This window comes from Thunnus maccoyii, chromosome 24, assembly GCF_910596095.1.
Source record: "Thunnus maccoyii chromosome 24, fThuMac1.1, whole genome shotgun sequence".
Taxonomy (NCBI): Eukaryota; Metazoa; Chordata; class Actinopteri; order Scombriformes; family Scombridae; genus Thunnus; species Thunnus maccoyii.
The window spans coordinates 10,140,815-10,164,334 of record NC_056556.1 but is presented as its reverse complement, the minus strand read 5'-3'; the positions used below and the strand labels follow the sequence as shown (position 1 = coordinate 10,164,334).

The 23,520-nt window shown below is 36.4% G+C and overlaps 2 protein-coding genes, 1 long non-coding RNA gene and 2 other non-coding genes across 8 annotated transcripts in view; 3 read left to right on the top strand and 2 right to left on the bottom strand.

The window, feature by feature from the left end:
* LOC121891932 (nectin-2-like) overlaps positions 1 to 23,520 on the top strand; it is a 933,424-nt gene that overhangs the window by 527,139 nt on the left and 382,765 nt on the right. The gene's annotated exons all lie outside the window — the stretch shown is intronic.
* The window catches only part of LOC121891921, a 35,402-nt gene continuing 12,612 nt past the window's right edge, over positions 731 to 23,520 (bottom strand). For 2 of the 4 annotated variants that reach the window (XM_042404591.1, XM_042404590.1), the window contains exons 7-18: positions 22,928 to 23,236; positions 22,822 to 22,851; positions 21,590 to 21,928; positions 13,844 to 14,182; positions 13,046 to 13,354; positions 12,940 to 12,969; positions 11,708 to 12,046; positions 3,792 to 4,133; positions 2,999 to 3,307; positions 2,893 to 2,922; positions 2,686 to 2,785; positions 737 to 2,175 (exon numbers count right to left, since the gene is read on the bottom strand). In XM_042404591.1, the coding sequence (XP_042260525.1) occupies positions 2,148 to 2,175; positions 2,686 to 2,785; positions 2,893 to 2,922; positions 2,999 to 3,307; positions 3,792 to 4,133; positions 11,708 to 12,046; positions 12,940 to 12,969; positions 13,046 to 13,354; positions 13,844 to 14,182; positions 21,590 to 21,928; positions 22,822 to 22,851; positions 22,928 to 23,236 (2,504 nt within the window). In that variant the 3' untranslated portion in view covers positions 737 to 2,147. Of the gene's footprint in view, positions 2,176 to 2,685; positions 2,786 to 2,892; positions 2,923 to 2,998; positions 3,308 to 3,791; positions 4,134 to 11,707; positions 12,047 to 12,939; positions 12,970 to 13,045; positions 13,355 to 13,843; positions 14,183 to 21,589; positions 21,929 to 22,821; positions 22,852 to 22,927; positions 23,237 to 23,520 lie in introns of all 4 variants that reach the window. The other 2 variants (XM_042404592.1, XM_042404593.1) reach the window with 2 other exon arrangements.
* Positions 6,701 to 6,819, top strand: LOC121893359. Its single transcript, XR_006095267.1, has one exon. It is a non-coding gene; the product is annotated as a 5S ribosomal RNA (ribosomal RNA).
* LOC121891987 lies at positions 15,826 to 16,573 on the bottom strand. The gene is made up of 2 exons (XR_006094252.1): positions 16,423 to 16,573; positions 15,826 to 15,910 (listed from the first exon to the last, which is right to left on the bottom strand). It is a non-coding gene; the product is annotated as an uncharacterized LOC121891987 (long non-coding RNA).
* On the top strand, positions 16,583 to 16,701 carry LOC121892630. The gene has a single exon (XR_006094603.1). It is a non-coding gene; the product is annotated as a 5S ribosomal RNA (ribosomal RNA).

Genomic DNA, 23,520 nt, shown 5'->3' with positions numbered 1-23,520 from the left:
AGATAATGAGTTCACTTACAAATCAGAGCTTGAACAATATAAATAGGCCACAGGTAAACATTTGGTTTGGACAACAATGGAGGCCAATATTGGACAGAGAGTCATGTCAGGACTGGATACGACACTCCAGGCGATACTTTTATGTGTGTTTACTACATTTATGACAAAACTGTAGGGGAAATCTTATTTCTTAATCTGTTATTCTGATTTGGTGTGTTGTAGATTGTAAGAATGATGAACTCTTTGTAAGGACAAAGTATGTTTGAATGAACTGTACAAGTAAATAGCATTGAACTCAAATGACTGGTCTTAAACAAACTGACGCCCCCTGCATCTAGACAGAGGACAGAATGAACTTTGCAGGGGTGAAATCAAGACAGACGTATTGAATTGATGCAAAAACACTATTTTTTAAAAACAGTTTGAGGAGTTTTGCAAGAATAGTTTGCTTTTGCATGAGATGTATAATGTTTTGCTGGTTTGCTGTAAGGTTTTGTGGTTAAATAGCCTGTAGTTTTAAAGATAGTGCCTAAACAATCAGAAAAAAACTGTAACAAGGCTCATGTGAAGACCACTAGATGTCAATGATGTGATGAAAGGGTTACATTCAATGGATCTCCAAAGCTTTCACACCTGTGTTAAAGAAACTACATTCACGTGACTTTGTTCTTTTATTTATTTAATATAACAGTGCAACATCTTCAGGTGCTGTGTGGTTTAGACACAAAGTCCAGGTAATTGCACCAAAAGAAAAAAAACAGACAAAAAGAGGCAAAATGAAAACTTTAACACTCACTGAAGACATTTACAGACACAAAACAGACTTAGTTTGTCTACAGAGACTCATTTATTGTTCTCAAACATATAGTCCTCAATGATAAGACCTTAAAGATCCTGGATCTTTATGCATGTTCATTGTTAAAACAAGTGTGATTAAATACAACAAAACAGAAGTGTGAGCAAAAGTCATCCTGACATATTTAATGCAATATTTTTTCATCTGCTCGTTAAGTTTCATAAAACAATGAATCATTAAACACAAACTCAGGATCTGTTGTCAGCTTGCAGCCAAGAAGGCAGACATGACAAGAGCTGCTAACTTCTAATAGCAAAGTCTGAATCATATCATGGAAGATTTAAAATACATAGATGAAAACAAAAAGGAATAAAGTGAAGTACAATACACACTAGTATGTATATTTTCTTTTCATGTTTGCATTTACTGCGTTAAAATGAAATGAAAACATCAGTACCTGCTGTTTTGGACAGAGAGGATTGGTTTGAACAGACAGTCCTTAAGTTTTAATTGAACTACAGTTTTTCATGGGACTGTGTGAACTGTATTCAGTGAGTCAGTATCAAACAAAGCTGATGGCAGCCATGACAGAAAACCTTTCACAGCCTTTCCTATGACAGTTGTTTGAGTTTAGTATTGGCAGCTCTATGCTGCCCTCTGCTGGACAACATATGATTAAACTAGTGTAGTAAAACTATTAGAAAAAGACAGGACACAAATATTTATTTTCCAGTTTTATCTGTTAATTTAATGACAGACTAACAGCAGTGTTAATGTTGGATTAGGGGGCATTCTCTACAAGTTATAGAAGGAAAACAGGAGCATCAGGACAATCAAATATCACTTTCAAACAACATGATCAGTCTTTAATTAGTGCAAATGTGTTCATAAAAGCTCAGCAGCGTCCTCTGCAGGCCCTGGTATTCCCAGACGGTCTCCCATCCAAGTACTAACCAGCCCCGACCCTGCTTAGCTTCTGAGATCATAGGCAAATTTCATACTGCTGACATGTTTCCTCAGAGCAGCCATTCCTATCCCTAAATTTGTCCATTACAGCACGGGAAACACATCCTGACAGCTGTGAATGTTATTGTCAGATACTGTTTCCCCCTTTGTTTAGTAGGAACAGAGGCTCACACACCTGTCAAATACATGCTCTTGACTTGTTCCCTCATAACAGCTAAGTCCTAATAATAATAGCAATAAATACAGCTGCTAAATTTAAAAAACGCTTGATCAAGTCAGGATTGAACCCACAACTTTTAAAATTCAGTGCTGCTGTCAAACACAGTGAGCTTTTTCTTTCTTTTGGCTTTTTCTCCTGAGGTGTCTGTCGCCGGATCTGCTCGTTCTACAGATTCATTAAAGATGTTTTGCACCTTCAGATAAAAAAAAGACATAAGTCAGTTTCCACTCACATTATTACAATACATCATACATATTTCTATCACTGAATTACTCTTGACAGTTAACAGTTATGTGGATAAACAGGCTGACTATGAGTACACAATGGACCATGAAGAGTAAAGTGCATCAGAATCAGCTTCATGTATAAATAACACATTAGTTAGAGAGATATAGAGACAGAAAGGAACTTAAATGACAAAATAGAAAGAAGACAGATTAAATCATTTTCTGAAGAAGCAATTAATAATAAATATGAACAAGTGAATAATTATGAAATTGTTTTAATCATAATATCTCCTCATCGTCCCTGTGTGACAGACTGAAGGATTTAAGAACATTTATATATTATTTATTTATAGGTGTTGTCTGTATAGATTCTTTAAGCTCTGTGTATCCTCTTAATGTCAATAAATTATTACCATATTAACTGTGAGACACTGGTATCACAACAAGACAGATATTGAGTTGAAAGTTGAAATTACCTGTTCTTATGTTTACGTATGACGACAGTGACAACAGTGACGACTACAGCAACACAAACAACGACCACTGCTGTGATCAATGCAACAATCAAAGTGAAATCTATGAAAAAAAAGAGGAAAACATGTGATATGAAACACTAAACATTTATAAAGCAACTACAGTTTAAATGTGAATTTTGACTCGAGACAACTTTAAGGTTAACTTACTCTTATTGGATCCAGATTCATCATTAAAACCTGAAGAAAGAAAATAAAATAGAATCATAAAATAATAATCAGTTTATAAATCTATGGTTTTGGAAGTGTTTCTCACCATCAGCAGACGACTGTTTCACTGCAGGAATCGTCTTAAACACTTGAATTTCAGGGACTGAGAGCAGTTGTGCTGCACATCCAACCTGTGTGTTGTTTCCATGGAAACCAGACAGCACAGCTGTAGTGGTGACGGTGACTGTACCGTTGGTGTTGGTGACACTGACTGTGCTGTTCTGAGAGAAGTAGAGGTCTTGTTGTGGGACATTCAGAGTTACTGTGGGAGCAGGACGACCTGTGGCCGAGCAGGACACAACTGTCTCTTCAGTAGAGTTTGATTCTCTGATTTGTAGAATGGGTTCATGCAGCTCTGCAAAGACAAAACATGAAAAAATATCACATGGAGCAAGTTTTTTAAAAAATCCACTAGTTTGCTGATTTCCTCTGTTATAACATTATAAATCAAATATATTTGAGCTTTAGACTGAATAAAACAAGTATTTTAAGAAATCTTTGGGTTCTTGGACATTATGATGAGCAGTTGTCTCTGTTTCCTACATTTCATTTCACAAATTTAGGAATTTGATATGATTATAACAAAATTTAAATATCATGACCACCATTTCTTCTTACATTTGGGAACAAAATTAACTTTTATGACAGTTGGATGCAAAATGTGTGAAATGCAGAGTATGTACAACATGCTTTTAGTGGTTTGAAGTATTTGCATTTCATGGCACAATGACGGCAAGCAGACAATTTAACAGCCATCATTTCTAACTGCCATCAATGTGAAACAAGTTAAAACTGTAATTCACCACAAATATGTCTTCAAAAGTGAGATAGGGGCTCACCATACAGTTGGAGGCAGGTTCTGCCTGTCAGAGAACCATCAGGAAACGTGTTAAACAAACAGAGATAGCAGCCTTCATCCTGCTCCATCACCTTCCTGATAACTATGGAGCAGTTCTGCAGTCCAGCAACTTTAAACTCCACTTTCCCCTGAAAACCAGGAATCACTGTTTGTCCAAAGTGTTCGTTGTAGGTGGCAAAATTCTTCTCCTTCCCCTCAGGTGAAAGTTTCTGCCATGTGACCTGAAGAACATCTCTAGACTGCATGAGCTGACAGCTGAGATGGACATCTTCTCCTACTGCTGCCATCACAGTCTGCTGTGTTTGTATCACAGCTGTTAGACCTGCATGGAGGAAAAGAAATATGGGGTTTAAACTGTGTTTGTACTTTAGGTTGATGTGAACATTTCAACACAAATTCTGTTATAAATTGATACTTAACTGCTCAAGATGATTTATAATGTAATAGTGAAACTGCAACTCAGTGATAAAATATGATTTATTTCAGCAAATATAGTTTTGCTTTTCAAAGTAGGACAGGCTGCAGGTAAAGTACTAAACTTTATTATAGAGACTGAACAGTGATGATAAAAGTGAAAAAGAGTGTGAGTCACTTTAAACTTCATGTTAACTCATAAATGTGTTGCTGGTTGGTTGTTGTGAACAAAGATGTTGAAATTAGAGACAACTGTTTTTAGAGGGCCTCAGGCTGTTTATCTTAGTTATGTTTCTAATAAATTACACATGTTGCTTTTTGTCTTAGTTTGCTGTAAATACAAATTATCACCAGCAAGAAACATTCACCTGTCGCACTTTGAATGTGGAAAACATGAATAAATCAGCAGGATTCAATATTTCTTATCAAAACATTCACTTTGATTTTAAGTTAAAAATACACAGGAATCCTCCACGGTGCTTTAAATTTCATCAGAAAAATGACTTCTGTAAAAGTACAGACTACTGTAACATCTCTCTCTTACCTTTTGGAAAGACTCCCAAAACAAAAAAGATCGTCATGACTGCAGCTTGTGTCATCATCGCTGCAAGTTTCAACTCAACTATACTGATCTCTGATGGTATCAATGTTATAATATAAAGTTCTCACTAGAATAAATATGTCTACATATGAAACAGTAACATACACTGATTCGTTTCTAAAATGTAATATAAAACAGCGTATTAAGTCTCTGAGTCCCACGATGTAAAGAAACAATCCAGTCAGGCGGAATAGCGGTGACATCTGTTTTTTTGTTTTTGTTTTTCACCGCCCCATTTTCCCCTTAGACTATCATTGTAAAAGAGACGTCTGTAAAACTGTTGACAGGACACCTTGAACTGCAAAGTCAATTATGAATCTTTATATTATGAACTTTTGATCCATGGAGGTTTTATATTTGTAAAACGTCCTTCGAGCCGAGAAAAGCGATTTAAAAATCTGTGACGTCATCACAATGTGAAGTGAGCTGACCGCTGAGCAACTTTCATAGGAATGAATGTGCCATTTTTTAGTCCGGCATCCAGCTCTTATGATACGTCCATGTTCAGCACACTCGGAGTCACTGATGTGTGTAAGAGGCAAAGAAGATGGAGCAGCTGTCAGTTTAGTTCTTCAGTTTCAGTTACCAGTGAACCTTGTAAAGCTCACAGGAGTTTTATGTTTTAACCACTTTTTTTGTTGATACGTTGAGCTATAAGTGAAATGTATTGTTCAACAGAAATAACCAGCTTAGAAATGTTTAGCTTCATGCTTGTAAATTTTGATTTATAACTATAAAATTTGGTCAAAATAACAAAATAATCAATCTGGTCGCCTGGAGAGTGAGAATTCTTGTTAGGGTTCATATGTTTAGCAATAAATCGTGACAGTTTACTTCACACTTTCTGGGTGGAAACACACTACACGTGTAAAAAGTCTCTGTGTCCTTCGTAGACTGTATCATTCCACTCACATGAGGGAAGACAGATTTCCTGCTTACTGTATTTACAGCTTCCTGTGTCTCGCACCTGCTGATCTCAGCTGTGTCTCAGCTGCTGGTCCTGTGGTACTCCCACGCTGGTCTCTCAGGAACTGAAAGGAAACAACAGAAAAATATGCTTTTGTTTTGTTTTAAATGTATGAGAATGAAAGAATAAAGTAAAGAAATTACATTCACGTGACTTTATTATTTTATTTATTTAATATAACAGTGCAACATCTTCAGGTGCTGTGTGGTTTAGGCACAAAGTCCAGGTAATTGCACCAAAAGAAAAACAAACCAGACAAAAAGAGGCAAAATGAAAACTCAGACACTCACTGAAGACATTTACAGACACACAACAGACTTAATTTGTCTACAGAGACTCATTTATTGTTCTCAAACATATAGTCCTCAATGATAAGACCTTAAAGATCCTGGATCTTTATGCATGTTCATTGTTAAAACAAGTGTGATTAAATACAACAAAACAGAAGTGTGAGCAAAAGTCATCCTGACACATTTAATGCAATATTTTTTCATCTGCTCGTTAAGTTTCATAAAACAATGAATCATTAAACACAAACTCAGGATCTGTTGTCAGCTTGCAGCCAAGAAGGCAGACATGACAAGAGCTGCTAACTTCTAATAGCAAAGTCTGAATCATATCATGGAAGATTTAAAATACATAGATGAAAACAAAAAGGAATAAAGTGAAGTACAATACACACTGGTATGTATATTTTCTTTTCATGTTTGCATTTATTGCGTTAAAATGAAATGAAAACATCAGTACCTGCTGTTTTGGACAGAGAGGATTGGTTTGAACAGACGGTCCTGAAGTTTTAATTAAACTACAGTTTTTCATGGGACTGTGTGAACTATATTCAGTGAGTCAGTATCCAACACAGCTGATGATCGACATCTATAAAATGCCAGTTTGTCGATTTTTCTTCGCTTACGGCCATACCACCCTGAACACGCCCGATCTCGTCTGATCTCGGAAGCTAAGCAGGGTCGGGCCTGGTCAGTACTTGGATGGGAGACCGCCTGGGAATACCAGGTGCTGTAAGCTTTTTCACTTCTCTTTACAAACTGCAGAGGGCGCTGCTGGGCTTTTATGAACACAGTTGCACTAATTAAAGACTGATCATGTTTGAAAGTGATTTTTCATACTCTTGCTGCTCCTATTTTCCTTCTATACACTTGTAGAGAATGCCCCCTAATTTGCCATTGAATAAACAGATGAAACTGGAAATAAATATTTGTGTCCTGTCTTCATTTTTTTCTAATAATTTTACGACACTAGTTTAATCAGATATTCTGTCAAATGTTATATTTCCAGTTTCAGTGGCTACTACTGATCATACAAGATAATCCACTTCTTACTGTTTTAATCTGTAATTTGACCTTTTCTGACCTCACAACCATAAAAAAGGTGTCCAGTTCAAGTTGAAGAAGTTCAGATACCAGTAAAGTGATTTTAAATAAATTCTCTGGGATTGTAGTTGGCTGGTTTCCTGATCAGCCTCCTCTGCAAATGCATTTTAATTTAATTTTTTAAATTGATTTAGCATCACAGCGTCAAAACAGCTATGTGTCTGACTGGTCTAGTGGTTACAGAAACAGGTGACAGATCACAAGGTTGCTAGTTCAATCCCAGATTCTGTCAGATAAGCATCAACAAGACAGATGATGCATATTAACTCTCTCCCAACTTTGACTGTAACAACATTTTTTCCTGAAATGTGAAGTGAGCATAAAGTGTGCAGGAACAAGATGTGGCTGAGATAAACCTCCGACCAGCAATATATCTCAGTAAGATGAGTAACAGGTGATAAATACCTGAGCACAGGATTGTTGGTTCAATCCCTGCTGAGGGGTAAATATGTTCTTGGTTGTTCAGTCTTTAACGTTTGCTTACAGAGCATTGATATTGGCTTCAAACAAACACAGAGTACATATATGTAAGTAGAGGACTGCATAAAAAGTACTTTAGTAAAAGTAAGCTAACTTTAAAAAACAACTGACCAAGTCAGGATTGAACCCACAACTTTTAAACTTCAGTGTTGCAGTTAAACACAGTGAGCTAAAGTTTTATACAGCTGATTGGTTCAGAGTTGAACCCACAACTTGGTCAGACAGTCACCACAAGGGTGGGTAACACCCCACTCCACATAAAACTGCTTTAGTGCAGACACCTGTTTGAACCACCAGGACCAGTTTGTCCGTAACACCTGGCAGCCAGGCTGTGAGGTGGCTTGTTTCAGTGAGGCCACACCGCTGTCTCCTGCTTGTTTATGGACACTGCAGGTGGAACTGTTTGTGCTCTTTCACAAAACATTTGAATTGTTTTAGCATTACAGTGTCAAAATCACATCATTGTACAGTGAGCTTAAGTTTTACACCAGTTGAAAAAAATGTTCATTTGAGGTTTTTCTTCAGTCAGAAAGTGGGACACATTTGAGTTTGCTCCAGTTATTGACGGAGGAGAGGGAATCAAACCAACCACCTCACGTCCACAGATGTATCCGAGGTCTGCTGACTTGAAAAAGATCACTGACTGACTATGGATTAAACCCACAATTTCAAAACCTTCAAACTTTGAATTTTTACTCAAAAGTTTCTAATTGGCCATGATTAGAATCCACAACCTTAAAATGGGTCTGCAGTCATCTAACTTTAATCAAGGGTTTTCAGTTGTTAATTGGTACGCTAACTTATAAAAGTCATTTATCCAGTCAGGATTGAACCTACATGTTTAAAGCTTGAGTGTTGCTGTTAATCACAGTGAGCTACAGCTTAACACCAAACTAAGATGCTTCACTTTAGGTTTTAAATCTGATTTAGGATTGAAACCACAACTTAAAAGTTAGCTACAGCTGCTGGATCATCAATACGATCTGCCTCAACTGTATCTCTACAAAAACATAGTCAATGGCTATGCTGGCTATAGTCTATAGATAGATAGATAAACTAAAAACTGTAGTTATAAACAGAATTAAACTTTAAGCTTCTGAAATATCATTTTTTAGACAGTTCAGGATTTATCAGGAAGACGGCTGCTTCACTGTATATTTTGACAATATTTTACTATTACTTTGGCTCAATTTTCACAACAGTTTCAGTATGCAAAGAAACAAACCAATTTGCTAAATTATTACCTTTTAAAAATACAATGCTATCTCTGCATACAAACCGTGACACCTATGTGAGAATGCTGTTCATCGACTTCACTTTAGCATTCACCACCATTTCGCCCCTAAAACTGATCACCAAACTTGGTGACCTTGACATCAACACCTCCATCTGTAACTGGAGACTCGACTTCCCAAGCAAAAAAAGTTCTCTGAAGGGTTTGTCAAGAATAACCTTTAGAGAACCTTCAGGGAACATTCTCTAAAGGTTCTCTGAATGTTTCATAAAAATAATGTTAAATAAAATAAAGTTTTACAAAAATAACCATTACAGAACCTTTAGCAAACATTCTCTGAAGGTTACCTGAGGGTTTTTTAAAATAACCTTCAGCGAACCTTTAGGAAATGTTCTCTAGATTCAGATTAAAGCTTGAAATATAAATAAATTATTTCAATTAAACACTCTCCGACCAAAATCGTCACAGAAAATAACATTTAATGTTGTTAAAGCACCAGTTTTGATTTGTAAATGAATGTGAGTGACTCTTCAGTATCTGCTGTCCACAGCTGCTTTATACTGTATGAAAAGCTTCTCCTTCAGTTCATTAAATCCCTGCAGCATCTGAAGGCAGCAGGACTGATATGTTGATAAATCTGCACCCAAAATCACAAAACCTTTCATGTAGATTAATGTCTGATTCTTGACAAAATGTCCTTAACATGTCACCTAATCTGGGGTTTTCTGAAATGTCAGTCCACAAATGATGGTATGTAAGATTTTTTCTTTTGAGTACCTGTAAATATCTGTACCTGTGCGCATTTTACACATGCCTGGCACAGCAGTGGAAACTTCATTTTTCTTTATCAAACTATGAAAAACACTGAGCCAGAGAGGTGTTGAATCAACTCAATGGTAATTTTGATGCTGGTGTTAGTGAAGCATCTTCGTGTAATGTGCTGAGAAACTGAGAAAGAGATCAGATTGTATTTTTCACATAACCCAGCAGATTGTGATTGGTGCCTTCAAGGTGTGAACAGGTGTCAACATGTCAGAGACATTAAAGTAGTTCCTCTCTGAGTCAAAGGTAAAATTCAGTGATTTATTTTATTATACATTTTTAATGTTTAAAATGTAAAAAAAATATGGTAAAAAATAGTACAAAAACATCAAAACCTCTGTGTACATTAATCTTTTCGATCTGGAGATATAAGATGAGAGATTCATCTTGTTCAGGACACTTTTTGATTCTTTTACAATGTCTGAACATTTTACAATCAACACATGATTTGATGCAGCTTTGCTCAAGTCTGACTGACTTCGTATTAAAACTACAGTCTTGTGGATTATTGTTTGTCATAAATAGACTTTTAACTGTGTTAATACGGTGGTACTTGTTTCTTCTCTTTTGGATTTTTCTCATGAGATGCCCGTCGTCGGATCTGAGCGTTCTCCGGATTCATTAAGTGTTTTACACCTTCAGATAAAAACAAGACATGAGTCAATTTCCACTCACATTATCACAATACATCATACATATTTCTATCACTGAATGACTCTGACAGTTAACAGTTATGTGGATAAACAGGCTGACTATGAGTACACAATGGACCATGAAGAGTAAAGTGCATCAGAATCAGATTCATGTATAAATAACACATTAGTTAGAGAGATATAGAGACAGAAAGGAACTTAAATACTAACCCTAACCCTAACCACAACAGACAAAGAGAAGACAGATTAAATAATTTACTGAAGAAGAAATTAATAATAAATATGAACAAGTGAATAATTATGAAATCGTCTTACTCATCAGTGTCTTTGATTGGTTCTTGTGTCATCTCCATCTCCTCATCGTCCCTGTGTGAAAGACTGAAGGATTTAAGAACATTTATATATTATTTATTTATAGGTGTTGTCTGTATAGATTCTTTAAGCTCTGTGTTTCTTCTTAATGTCAATAAATTATTACCATATTAACTGTGAGACACTGGTATCACAACAAGACAGATATTGAGTTGAAAGTTGAAATTACCTGTTCTTATGTTTATGTCTGAGCAGGACAGTGACGACTACAGCAACACAAACAACGATCACTGCTGTGATCAATGTAACGATCAAAGTGAAATCTATGAGAAAAAGAGGAAAAAATGTGATATGAAACACTAAACATTCATAAAGCAACTACAGTTTAAATGTGAGTTTTGACTTGAGACAACTTTAATGTTAACTTACTCTTATCAGATCCAGATTCATCATTAAAATCTGAAGAAAGAAAAACAAATATCATAAAGTGATAATCAGTTTATAAATCTGTGGTTTTGGAAGTGTTTCTCACCATCAGCAGACGATTTTTTCACCGCAGGAATCGTCTTAAACACCTGAATTCCAGCGACTGAGAGCAGTTGTGCTGCACATCCAACCTGTGTACTGTTTCCATGGAAACCAGACAGCACAGCTGTAGTGGTGACGGTGACTGTACCGTTGGTGTTGGTGACACTGACTGTGCTGTTGTGAGAGAAGTAGAGGTCTTGTTGTAGGACATTCAGAGTTACTGTGGGAGCAGGACGACCTGTGGCCGAGCAGGACACAACTGTCTCTTCAGTAGACTTTGATTCTCTGATTTGTAGAATGGGTTCATGCAGCTCTGCAAAGACAAAACATGAAAAAAAATACTGTTTCACATGAATTAATTTCTTACAAAGATAAACGCTTTTACATGATTAATGCAGAAAGGTCTTTACAGCTGCACAAATTAGTTGATTAATTGATCGATTTCGGCAGAAATGCCATCAACAATGAAAATAAGTTTCAGGACTAGTCCTCACCATAGAGTTGGAGGCAGGTTCTGCCTGTCAGAGAACCATCAGGAAACGTGTTAAACAAACAGAGATAGCAGCCTTCATCCTGCTCCATCACCTCCCTGATAACTATGGAGCAGTTCTGCAGTCCAGCATCTTTAAACTCCACTTTCCCAAGAAAATCTTCACTCACTCCTTGCTCAAGGTTTCTGTAGCCAACAAAATTCTTCTCCTTCCCCTCAGGTGAAAGTTTCTGCCATTTGACCTGAAGAACATCTCTAGACTGCATGAGCAGACAGCTGAGATGGACATCTTCTCCTACTGCTGCCATCACAGTCTGATGTGTTTGTATCTCAGCTGTTTGACCTGCATGGAGGAAAAGAAATATGGGGTTTAAGCTGTGTGTGAACTTTAGGTTGATGTGAACATTTAAACACAATTTCTGTTATAAATTGATACTTAACTGCTCAAGATGATTTATAATGTAATAGTGAAACTGCAACTCAGTGATAAAATATGATTTATTTCAGCAAATATAGTTTTGCTTTTCAAAGTAGGACAGGCTGCAGGTAAAGTACTAAACTTTATTATAAAGACTGAACAGTGATGTTAAAAGTGAAAAAGAGTTTGAGTCACTTTAAGCTTCATGTTAACTCATAAATGTGTTGCTGGTTGGTTGTGATGAACACAGATGTTGAAAACAGAGAAAACTTATCTTTGTTACATTTCTAATAAATTACGCATGTTGCTTTTTTGTCTTAGTTTGCTGTAAATAAAAATTGTGATCAGCAAGAAACATTCACCTGTCGCACTTTGAATGTGGAAAACAAGAATAAATCAGCAGGATTCAATATTTCTTCTCAAAACATTCACTTTGGGTTAGAGTTAAAAATACACAGGAATCCTCCTTCAATGTCAGCAGAAAAATGACTTCTGTAAATGTACAGACTACTGTAACATCTCTCTTACCTTTTGGAAAGACTCCCAAAACTAAAAAGATTGTCATGACTGCATAGATTCTTTAAGCTCTGTGTTTCCTCTTAATGTCAATAAATTATTACCATATTAACTGTGAGACACTGGTATCACATTCTTATGTTTATGTCTGAGCAGGACAGTGACGACTACAGCAACACAAACAACAACCACTGCTGTGATCAATGCAACAATTAAAATGAAATCTATGACACTAAACATTCATAAAGCAACTACAGTTTAAATGTGAATTTTGACTTGAGACAATTTTAAGATTAACTTACTCTGATCGGATCCAGATTCATCATTAAAACCTGAAAAATTAAACTCAGTCAGAATCGTTAAATGATAATCAATTTATAAATCTATGGTTTTGGAAGTGTTTCTCACCATCAGCAGACGACTGTTTCACTGCAGGAATCGTCTTAAACACTTGAATTTCAGGGACTGAGAGCAGTTGTGCTGCACATCCAACCTGTGTGTTGTTTCCATGGAAACCAGACAGCACAGCTGTAGTGGTGACGGTGACTGTACCGTTGGTGTTGGTGACACTGACTGTGCTGTTGTGAGAGAAGTAGAGGTCTTGTTGTGGGACATTCAGAGTTACTGTGGGAGCAGGACGACCTGTGGCCGAGCAGGACACAACTGTCTCTTCAGTAGAGTTTGATTCTCTGATTTGTAGAATGGGTTCATGCAGCTCTGCAAAGACAAAACATTGAAAAAATATCACATGAAGCAAGTTGTTACAAAAAATCAACTAGTTTGCTGATTTCCTCTGTTTTATAACATTATAAATCAAATATATTTGGGCTTTAGACAGAATAAAACAAGTGTTTTAAGAAATCTTTGGGTTCTTGGACATTTTGATGAGCAGTTGTCTCTATTTCCTACATTTCATTTCACAAATTGAGGAATTTTATATAATGATAATATAATTTAAATATCATGACCATCATATCTTCTTACATTCGGGAATAAAATGCACTTTTATGACAGTTGGATGCAAAATGTGTGAAATGCGGAGTATGTACAACATGCTTTTAGTGGTTTGAAGTATTTGCATTTCATGGCACAATGACGGCAAGCAGACAATTTAACAGCCATCATTTCTAACTGCCATCAATGTGAAACGAGTTAAAACTGTAATTCACCATGAATATGTCTTCAAAAGTGAAGAAAGGAGCTCACCATAGAGTTGGAGGCAGGTTCTGCCTGTCAGAGAACCTTCAGGAAACGTGTTAAACAAACAGAGATAGCAGCCTTCATCCTGCTCCATCACCTTCCTGATAACTATGGAGCAGTTCTGCAGTCCAGCAACTTTAAACTCCACTTTCCCAAGAAAATCTTCACTCACACCTTGCTCAAAGTTTCTGTAGCCAACAAAATTCTTCTCCTCCCCATCAGGTGAAAGTTTCTGCCATGTGACCTGAAGAACATCTCTAGACTGCATGAGCTGACAGCTGAGATGGACATCTTCTCCTACTGCTGCCATCACAGTCTGCTGTGTTTGTATCACAGCTGTTAGACCTGCATGGAGGAAAAGAAATATGGGGTTTAAGCTGTGTGTGAACTTTAGGTTGATGTGAACATTTAAACACAATTTCTGTTATAAATTGATACTTAACTGCTCAAAATGATTTATAATGTAACGGTGAAACTGCAACTCAGTGATAAAATATGATTTATTTCAGCAAATGTAGTTTTGCTTTTCAAAGTGGGACAGGCTGCAGGTAAAGTACTAAACTTTATTATAGAGACTGAACAGTGATGTTAAAAGTGAAACACGGATGTTGAAAAGAGGAAGAACAAGTAGCTGTTTTCCAGACAGACTAATATATCGTGATTAAATTTCTAATAAATTATACATGTTGCTTTTTTGTCTTATTTTGCTGTAAATAAAAATTATTACCAGCAAGAAACATTCACCTGTCGCACTTTAATTGTGGAAAACAAGAATAAATCAGCAGGATTCAATATTTCTTCTCAAAACATTCACTTTGAGTTAAAAATACACAGGAATCCTCCTTCAATGTCAGCAGAAAAATGACTTCTGTAAAAGTACAGACTACTGTAACATCTCTCTCTTACCTTTTGGAAAGACGCCCAAAACAAAAAAGATCGTCATGACTGCAGCTTGTGTCATCATTGCTGCAAGTTTCAACTCAACTATACTGATCTCTGATGGTATCAATGTTATAATATAAAGTTCTCACTAGAATAAATATGTCTACATATTAAACTGTAACGTACACTGAGATTTGTTTCTAAAATGTAATATAAAACAGCGTATTACGTCTCTGAATCCCACGATATAAGGAAACGATTCAGTCAGGCGGAAGAGCGGTGACATCTGTTTTTTTTCGTCTTTGTATTTGTGTAAGATGCTCGCACCGCCCCATTTTCCCCATAGACTACCATTGTAAAAAAGACGTCTGTAAAACTGTTGACAGGACACCTTGAACTGCAAAGTCAATTATGACTCTTTCTAATATGAACTTGTAAAGTGAGCTGACCACTGAGCAACTTTCATAGGAATGAATGTGCCATTTTTTAGTCCGGTATCCAGATCTTATGATACGTCCATGTTCAGTTCACTCGGGATCATTGATGTGTGTAAGAGGCAGAGAAAGTGAAGCAGCTGTCAGTTCAGTTTCAGTTACCAGGCAGTGAACCTTGTAAAGCTCACAGGAATTTTATGTTTTAACCACTTTTTTGTTGATGCGTTGAGCTATAAGTGAAATATATTGTTCGACATAAATAATCAACTTAGAAATGTTTAGCGTCATGCTTGTAAATTTTGATTTATAACTATAAAATTTGGTCAAAATAACAAAATAATCAATCTGGTTGCCCGGAGAGTGAGAATTCTTGTCAGGGTTCATATGTTTAGCAATAAATCGTGACAGTTTACTTCACACTTTCTGGGTGGAAACACACTACACGTGTAAAAAGTCTCTGTGTCCTTCATGTGCGCTGCTGAGGGTAAAGCTGTGGTTTAGGCAGCAGGGTGGTGCAAATAAAGAAGTTGAAGAGGGTCTGTGCAGCTGCTGGTCCTGTGGTACTCACACGCTGGTCTCTCAGGAAATGAAAGGAAACAACAGAAAAATATGCTTTTGTTTTGTTTTAAATGTATGAGAATGAAAGAATAAATCAAAGATACTACATTCACGTGACTTTGTTCTTTTATTTATTTAATATAACAGTGCAACATCATTAGGTGCTGTGTGGTTTAGGCACAAAGTCCAGGTAATTGCACTACAAGAAAAACAAAACAGACAAAAAGAGGCAAAATGAAAACTCAAACACTCACTGAAGACATTTACAGACACACAACAGACTTAATTTGTCTACAGAGACTCATTTATTGTTCTCAAACATAAAGTCCTCAATGATAAGACCTTAAAGATCCTGGATCTTTATGCATGTTCATTGTTAAAACAAGTGTGATTAAATACAACAAAACAGAAGTGTGAGCAAAAGTCATCCTGACATATTTAATGTAATATGTTTTCATCTGCTCGTTAAGTTTCATAAAACAATGAATCATTAAACACAAACTCAGGATCTGTTGTCAGCTTGCAGCCAAGAAGGCAGACATGACAAGAGCTGCTAACTTCTAATAGCAAAGTCTGAATCATATCATGGAAGATTTAAAATACATAGATGAAAACAAAAAGGAATAAAGTGAAGTACAATACACACTGGTATGTATATTTTCTTTTCATGTTTGCATTTATTGCGTTAAAATGAAATGAAAACATCAGTACCTGCTGTTTTGGACAGAGAGGATTGGTTTGAACAGACGGTCCTGAAGTTTTAATTAAACTACAGTTTTTCATGGGACTGTGTGAACTGTTTTCAGTGAGTCAGAATCCAACACAGCTGATGATCGACATCTATAAAATGCCAGTCTGTCGATTTTTCTTCGCTTACGGCCATACCACCCTGAACACGCCCGATCTCGTCTGATCTCGGAAGCTAAGCAGGGTCGGGCCTGGTTAGTACTTGGATGGGAGACCGCCTGGGAATACCAGGTGCTGTAAGCTTTTTCACTTCTCTTTACAAACTGCAGAGGGCGCTGCTGGGCTTTTATGAACACAGTTGCACTAATTAAAGACTGATCATGTTTGAAAGTGATTTTTCATACTCTTGCTGCTCCTATTTTCCTTCTATACACTTGTAGAGAATGCCCCCTAATTTGCCATTGAATAAACAGATGAAACTGGAAGTAAATATTTGTGTCCTGTCTTCATTTTTTTCTAATAATTTTACGACACTAGTTTAATCAGATATTCTGTCAAATGTTATATTTCCAGTTTCAGTGGCTACTACTGATCATACAAGATAATCCACTTCTTACTGTTTTAATCTGTAATTTGACCTTTTCTGACCTCACAACCATAAAAAAGGTGTCCAGTTCAAGTTGAAGAAGTTCAGATACCAGTAAAGTGATTTTAAATAAATTCTCTGGGATTGTAGTTGGCTGGTTTCCTGATCAGCCTCCTCTGCAAATGCATTTTAATTTAATTTTTTAAATTGATTTAGCATCACAGCGTCAAAACAGCTATGTGTCTGACTGGTCTAGTGGTTACAGAAACAGGTGACAGATCACAAGGTTGCTAGTTCAATCCCAGATTCTGTCAGATAAGCATCAACAAGACAGATGATGCATATTAACTCTCTCCCAACTTTGACTGTAACAACATTTTTTCCTGAAATGTGAAGTGAGCATAAAGTGTGCAGGAACAAGATGTGGCTGAGATAAACCTCCGACCAGCAATATATCTCAGTAAGATGAGTAACAGGTGATAAATACCTGAGCACAGGATTGTTGGTTCAATCCCTGCTGAGGGGTAAATATGTTCTTGGTTGTTCAGTCTTTAATGTTTGCTTACAGAGCATTGATATTGGCTTCAAACAAACACAGAGTACATATATGTAAGTAGAGGACTGCATAAAAAGTACTTTAGTAAAAGTAAGCTAACTTTAAAAAACAACTGACCAAGTCAGGATTGAACCCACAACTTTTAAACTTCAGTGTTGCAGTTAAACACAGTGAGCTAAAGTTTTATACAGCTGATTGGTTCAGAGTTGAACCCACAACTTGGTCAGACAGTCACCACAAGGGTGGGTAACACCCCACTCCACATAAAACTGCTTTAGTGCAGACACCTGTTTGAACCACCAGGACCAGTTTGTCCGTAACACCTGGCAGCCAGGCTGTGAGGTGGCTTGTTTCAGTGAGGCCACACCGCTGTCTCCTGCTTGTTTATGGACACTGCAGGTGGAACTGTTTGTGCTCTTTCACAAAACATTTGAATTGTTTTAGCATTACAGTGTCAAAATCACATCATTGTACAGTGAGCTTAAGTTTTACACCAGTTGAAAAAAATGTTCATTTGAGGTTTTTCTTCAGTCAGAAAGTGGGACACATTTGAGTTTGCTCCAGTTACTGACGGAGGAGAGGGAATCAAACCAACCACCTCACGTCCACAGATGTATCCGAGGTCTGCTGACTTGAAAAAGATCACTGACTGACTATGGATTAAACCCACAATTTCAAAACCTTCAAACTTTGAATTTTTACTCAAAAGTTTCTAATTGGCCATGATTAGAATCCACAACCTTAAAATGGGTCTGCAGTCATCTAACTTTAATCAAGGGTTTTCAGTTGTTAATTGGTACGCTAACTTATAAAAGTCATTTATCCAGTCAGGATTGAACCTACATGTTTAAAGCTTGAGTGTTGCTGTTAATCACAGTGAGCTACAGCTTAACACCAAACTAAGATGCTTCACTTTAGGTTTTAAATCTGATTTAGGATTGAAACCACAACTTAAAAGTTAGCTACAGCTGCTGGATCATCAATACGATCTGCCTCAACTGTATCTCTACAAAAACATAGTCAATGGCTATGCTGGCTATAGTCTATAGATAGATAGATAAACTAAAAACTGTAGTTATAAACAGAATTAAACTTTAAGCTTCTGAAATATCATTTTTTAGACAGTTCAGGATTTATCAGGAAGACGGCTGCTTCACTGTATATTTTGACAATATTTTACTATTACTTTGGCTCAATTTTCACAACAGTTTCAGTATGCAAAGAAACAAACCAATTTGCTAAATTATTACCTTTTAAAAATACAATGCTATCTCTGCATACAAACCGTGACACCTATGTGAGAATGCTGTTCATCGACTTCACTTTAGCATTCACCACCATTTCGCCCCTAAAACTGATCACCAAACTTGGTGACCTTGACATCAACACCTCCATCTGTAACTGGAGACTCGACTTCCCAAGCAAAAAAAGTTCTCTGAAGGGTTTGTCAAGAATAACCTTTAGAGAACCTTCAGGGAACATTCTCTAAAGGTTCTCTGAATGTTTCATAAAAATAATGTTAAATAAAATAAAGTTTTACAAAAATAACCATTACAGAACCTTTAGCAAACATTCTCTGAAGGTTACCTGAGGGTTTTTTAAAATAACCTTCAGCGAACCTTTAGGAAATGTTCTCTAGATTCAGATTAAAGCTTGAAATATAAATAAATTATTTCAATTAAACACTCTCCGACCAAAATCGTCACAGAAAATAACATTTAATGTTGTTAAAGCACCAGTTTTGATTTGTAAATGAATGTGAGTGACTCTTCAGTATCTGCTGTCCACAGCTGCTTTATACTGTATGAAAAGCTTCTCCTTCAGTTCATTAAATCCCTGCAGCATCTGAAGGCAGCAGGACTGATATGTTGATAAATCTGCACCCAAAATCACAAAACCTTTCATGTAGATTAATGTCTGATTCTTGACAAAATGTCCTTAACATGTCACCTAATCTGGGGTTTTCTGAAATGTCAGTCCACAAATGATGGTATGTAAGATTTTTTCTTTTGAGTACCTGTAAATATCTGTACCTGTGCGCATTTTACACATGCCTGGCACAGCAGTGGAAACTTCATTTTTCTTTATCAAACTATGAAAAACACTGAGCCAGAGAGGTGTTGAATCAACTCAATGGTAATTTTGATGCTGGTGTTAGTGAAGCATCTTCGTGTAATGTGCTGAGAAACTGAGAAAGAGATCAGATTGTATTTTTCACATAACCCAGCAGATTGTGATTGGTGCCTTCAAGGTGTGAACAGGTGTCAACATGTCAGAGACATTAAAGTAGTTCCTCTCTGAGTCAAAGGTAAAATTCAGTGATTTATTTTATTATACATTTTTAATGTTTAAAATGTAAAAAAAATATGGTAAAAAATAGTACAAAAACATCAAAACCTCTGTGTACATTAATCTTTTCGATCTGGAGATATAAGATGAGAGATTCATCTTGTTCAGGACACTTTTTGATTCTTTTACAATGTCTGAACATTTTACAATCAACACATGATTTGATGCAGCTTTGCTCAAGTCTGACTGACTTCGTATTAAAACTACAGTCTTGTGGATTATTGTTTGTCATAAATAGACTTTTAACTGTGTTAATACGGTGGTACTTGTTTCTTCTCTTTTGGATTTTTCTCATGAGATGCCCGTCGTCGGATCTGAGCGTTCTCCGGATTCATTAAGTGTTTTACACCTTCAGATAAAAACAAGACATGAGTCAATTTCCACTCACATTATCACAATACATCATACATATTTCTATCACTGAATGACTCTGACAGTTAACAGTTATGTGGATAAACAGGCTGACTATGAGTACACAATGGACCATGAAGAGTAAAGTGCATCAGAATCAGATTCATGTATAAATAACACATTAGTTAGAGAGATATAGAGACAGAAAGGAACTTAAATACTAACCCTAACCCTAACCACAACAGACAAAGAGAAGACAGATTAAATAATTTACTGAAGAAGAAATTAATAATAAATATGAACAAGTGAATAATTATGAAATCGTCTTACTCATCAGTGTCTTTGATTGGTTCTTGTGTCATCTCCATCTCCTCATCGTCCCTGTGTGAAAGACTGAAGGATTTAAGAACATTTATATATTATTTATTTATAGGTGTTGTCTGTATAGATTCTTTAAGCTCTGTGTTTCTTCTTAATGTCAATAAATTATTACCATATTAACTGTGAGACACTGGTATCACAACAAGACAGATATTGAGTTGAAAGTTGAAATTACCTGTTCTTATGTTTATGTCTGAGCAGGACAGTGACGACTACAGCAACACAAACAACGATCACTGCTGTGATCAATGTAACGATCAAAGTGAAATCTATGAGAAAAAGAGGAAAAAATGTGATATGAAACACTAAACATTCATAAAGCAACTACAGTTTAAATGTGAGTTTTGACTTGAGACAACTTTAATGTTAACTTACTCTTATCAGATCCAGATTCATCATTAAAATCTGAAGAAAGAAAAACAAATATCATAAAGTGATAATCAGTTTATAAATCTGTGGTTTTGGAAGTGTTTCTCACCATCAGCAGACGATTTTTTCACCGCAGGAATCGTCTTAAACACCTGAATTCCAGCGACTGAGAGCAGTTGTGCTGCACATCCAACCTGTGTACTGTTTCCATGGAAACCAGACAGCACAGCTGTAGTGGTGACGGTGACTGTACCGTTGGTGTTGGTGACACTGACTGTGCTGTTGTGAGAGAAGTAGAGGTCTTGTTGTAGGACATTCAGAGTTACTGTGGGAGCAGGACGACCTGTGGCCGAGCAGGACACAACTGTCTCTTCAGTAGACTTTGATTCTCTGATTTGTAGAATGGGTTCATGCAGCTCTGCAAAGACAAAACATGAAAAAAAATACTGTTTCACATGAATTAATTTCTTACAAAGATAAACGCTTTTACATGATTAATGCAGAAAGGTCTTTACAGCTGCACAAATTAGTTGATTAATTGATCGATTTCGGCAGAAATGCCATCAACAATGAAAATAAGTTTCAGGACTAGTCCTCACCATAGAGTTGGAGGCAGGTTCTGCCTGTCAGAGAACCATCAGGAAACGTGTTAAACAAACAGAGATAGCAGCCTTCATCCTGCTCCATCACCTCCCTGATAACTATGGAGCAGTTCTGCAGTCCAGCATCTTTAAACTCCACTTTCCCAAGAAAATCTTCACTCACTCCTTGCTCAAGGTTTCTGTAGCCAACAAAATTCTTCTCCTTCCCCTCAGGTGAAAGTTTCTGCCATTTGACCTGAAGAACATCTCTAGACTGCATGAGCAGACAGCTGAGATGGACATCTTCTCCTACTGCTGCCATCACAGTCTGATGTGTTTGTATCTCAGCTGTTTGACCTGCATGGAGGAAAAGAAATATGGGGTTTAAGCTGTGTGTGAACTTTAGGTTGATGTGAACATTTAAACACAATTTCTGTTATAAATTGATACTTAACTGCTCAAGATGATTTATAATGTAATAGTGAAACTGCAACTCAGTGATAAAATATGATTTATTTCAGCAAATATAGTTTTGCTTTTCAAAGTAGGACAGGCTGCAGGTAAAGTACTAAACTTTATTATAAAGACTGAACAGTGATGTTAAAAGTGAAAAAGAGTTTGAGTCACTTTAAGCTTCATGTTAACTCATAAATGTGTTGCTGGTTGGTTGTGATGAACACAGATGTTGAAAACAGAGAAAACTTATCTTTGTTACATTTCTAATAAATTACGCATGTTGCTTTTTTGTCTTAGTTTGCTGTAAATAAAAATTGTGATCAGCAAGAAACATTCACCTGTCGCACTTTGAATGTGGAAAACAAGAATAAATCAGCAGGATTCAATATTTCTTCTCAAAACATTCACTTTGGGTTAGAGTTAAAAATACACAGGAATCCTCCTTCAATGTCAGCAGAAAAATGACTTCTGTAAATGTACAGACTACTGTAACATCTCTCTTACCTTTTGGAAAGACTCCCAAAACTAAAAAGATTGTCATGACTGCATAGATTCTTTAAGCTCTGTGTTTCCTCTTAATGTCAATAAATTATTACCATATTAACTGTGAGACACTGGTATCACATTCTTATGTTTATGTCTGAGCAGGACAGTGACGACTACAGCAACACAAACAACAACCACTGCTGTGATCAATGCAACAATTAAAATGAAATCTATGACACTAAACATTCATAAAGCAACTACAGTTTAAATGTGAATTTTGACTTGAGACAATTTTAAGATTAACTTACTCTGATCGGATCCAGATTCATCATTAAAACCTGAAAAATTAAACTCAGTCAGAATCGTTAAATGATAATCAATTTATAAATCTATGGTTTTGGAAGTGTTTCTCACCATCAGCAGACGACTGTTTCACTGCAGGAATCGTCTTAAACACTTGAATTTCAGGGACTGAGAGCAGTTGTGCTGCACATCCAACCTGTGTGTTGTTTCCATGGAAACCAGACAGCACAGCTGTAGTGGTGACGGTGACTGTACCGTTGGTGTTGGTGACACTGACTGTGCTGTTGTGAGAGAAGTAGAGGTCTTGTTGTGGGACATTCAGAGTTACTGTGGGAGCAGGACGACCTGTGGCCGAGCAGGACACAACTGTCTCTTCAGTAGAGTTTGATTCTCTGATTTGTAGAATGGGTTCATGCAGCTCTGCAAAGACAAAACATTGAAAAAATATCACATGAAGCAAGTTGTTACAAAAAATCAACTAGTTTGCTGATTTCCTCTGTTTTATAACATTATAAATCAAATATATTTGGGCTTTAGACAGAATAAAACAAGTGTTTTAAGAAATCTTTGGGTTCTTGGACATTTTGATGAGCAGTTGTCTCTATTTCCTACATTTCATTTCACAAATTGAGGAATTTTATATAATGATAATATAATTTAAATATCATGACCATCATATCTTCTTACATTCGGGAATAAAATGC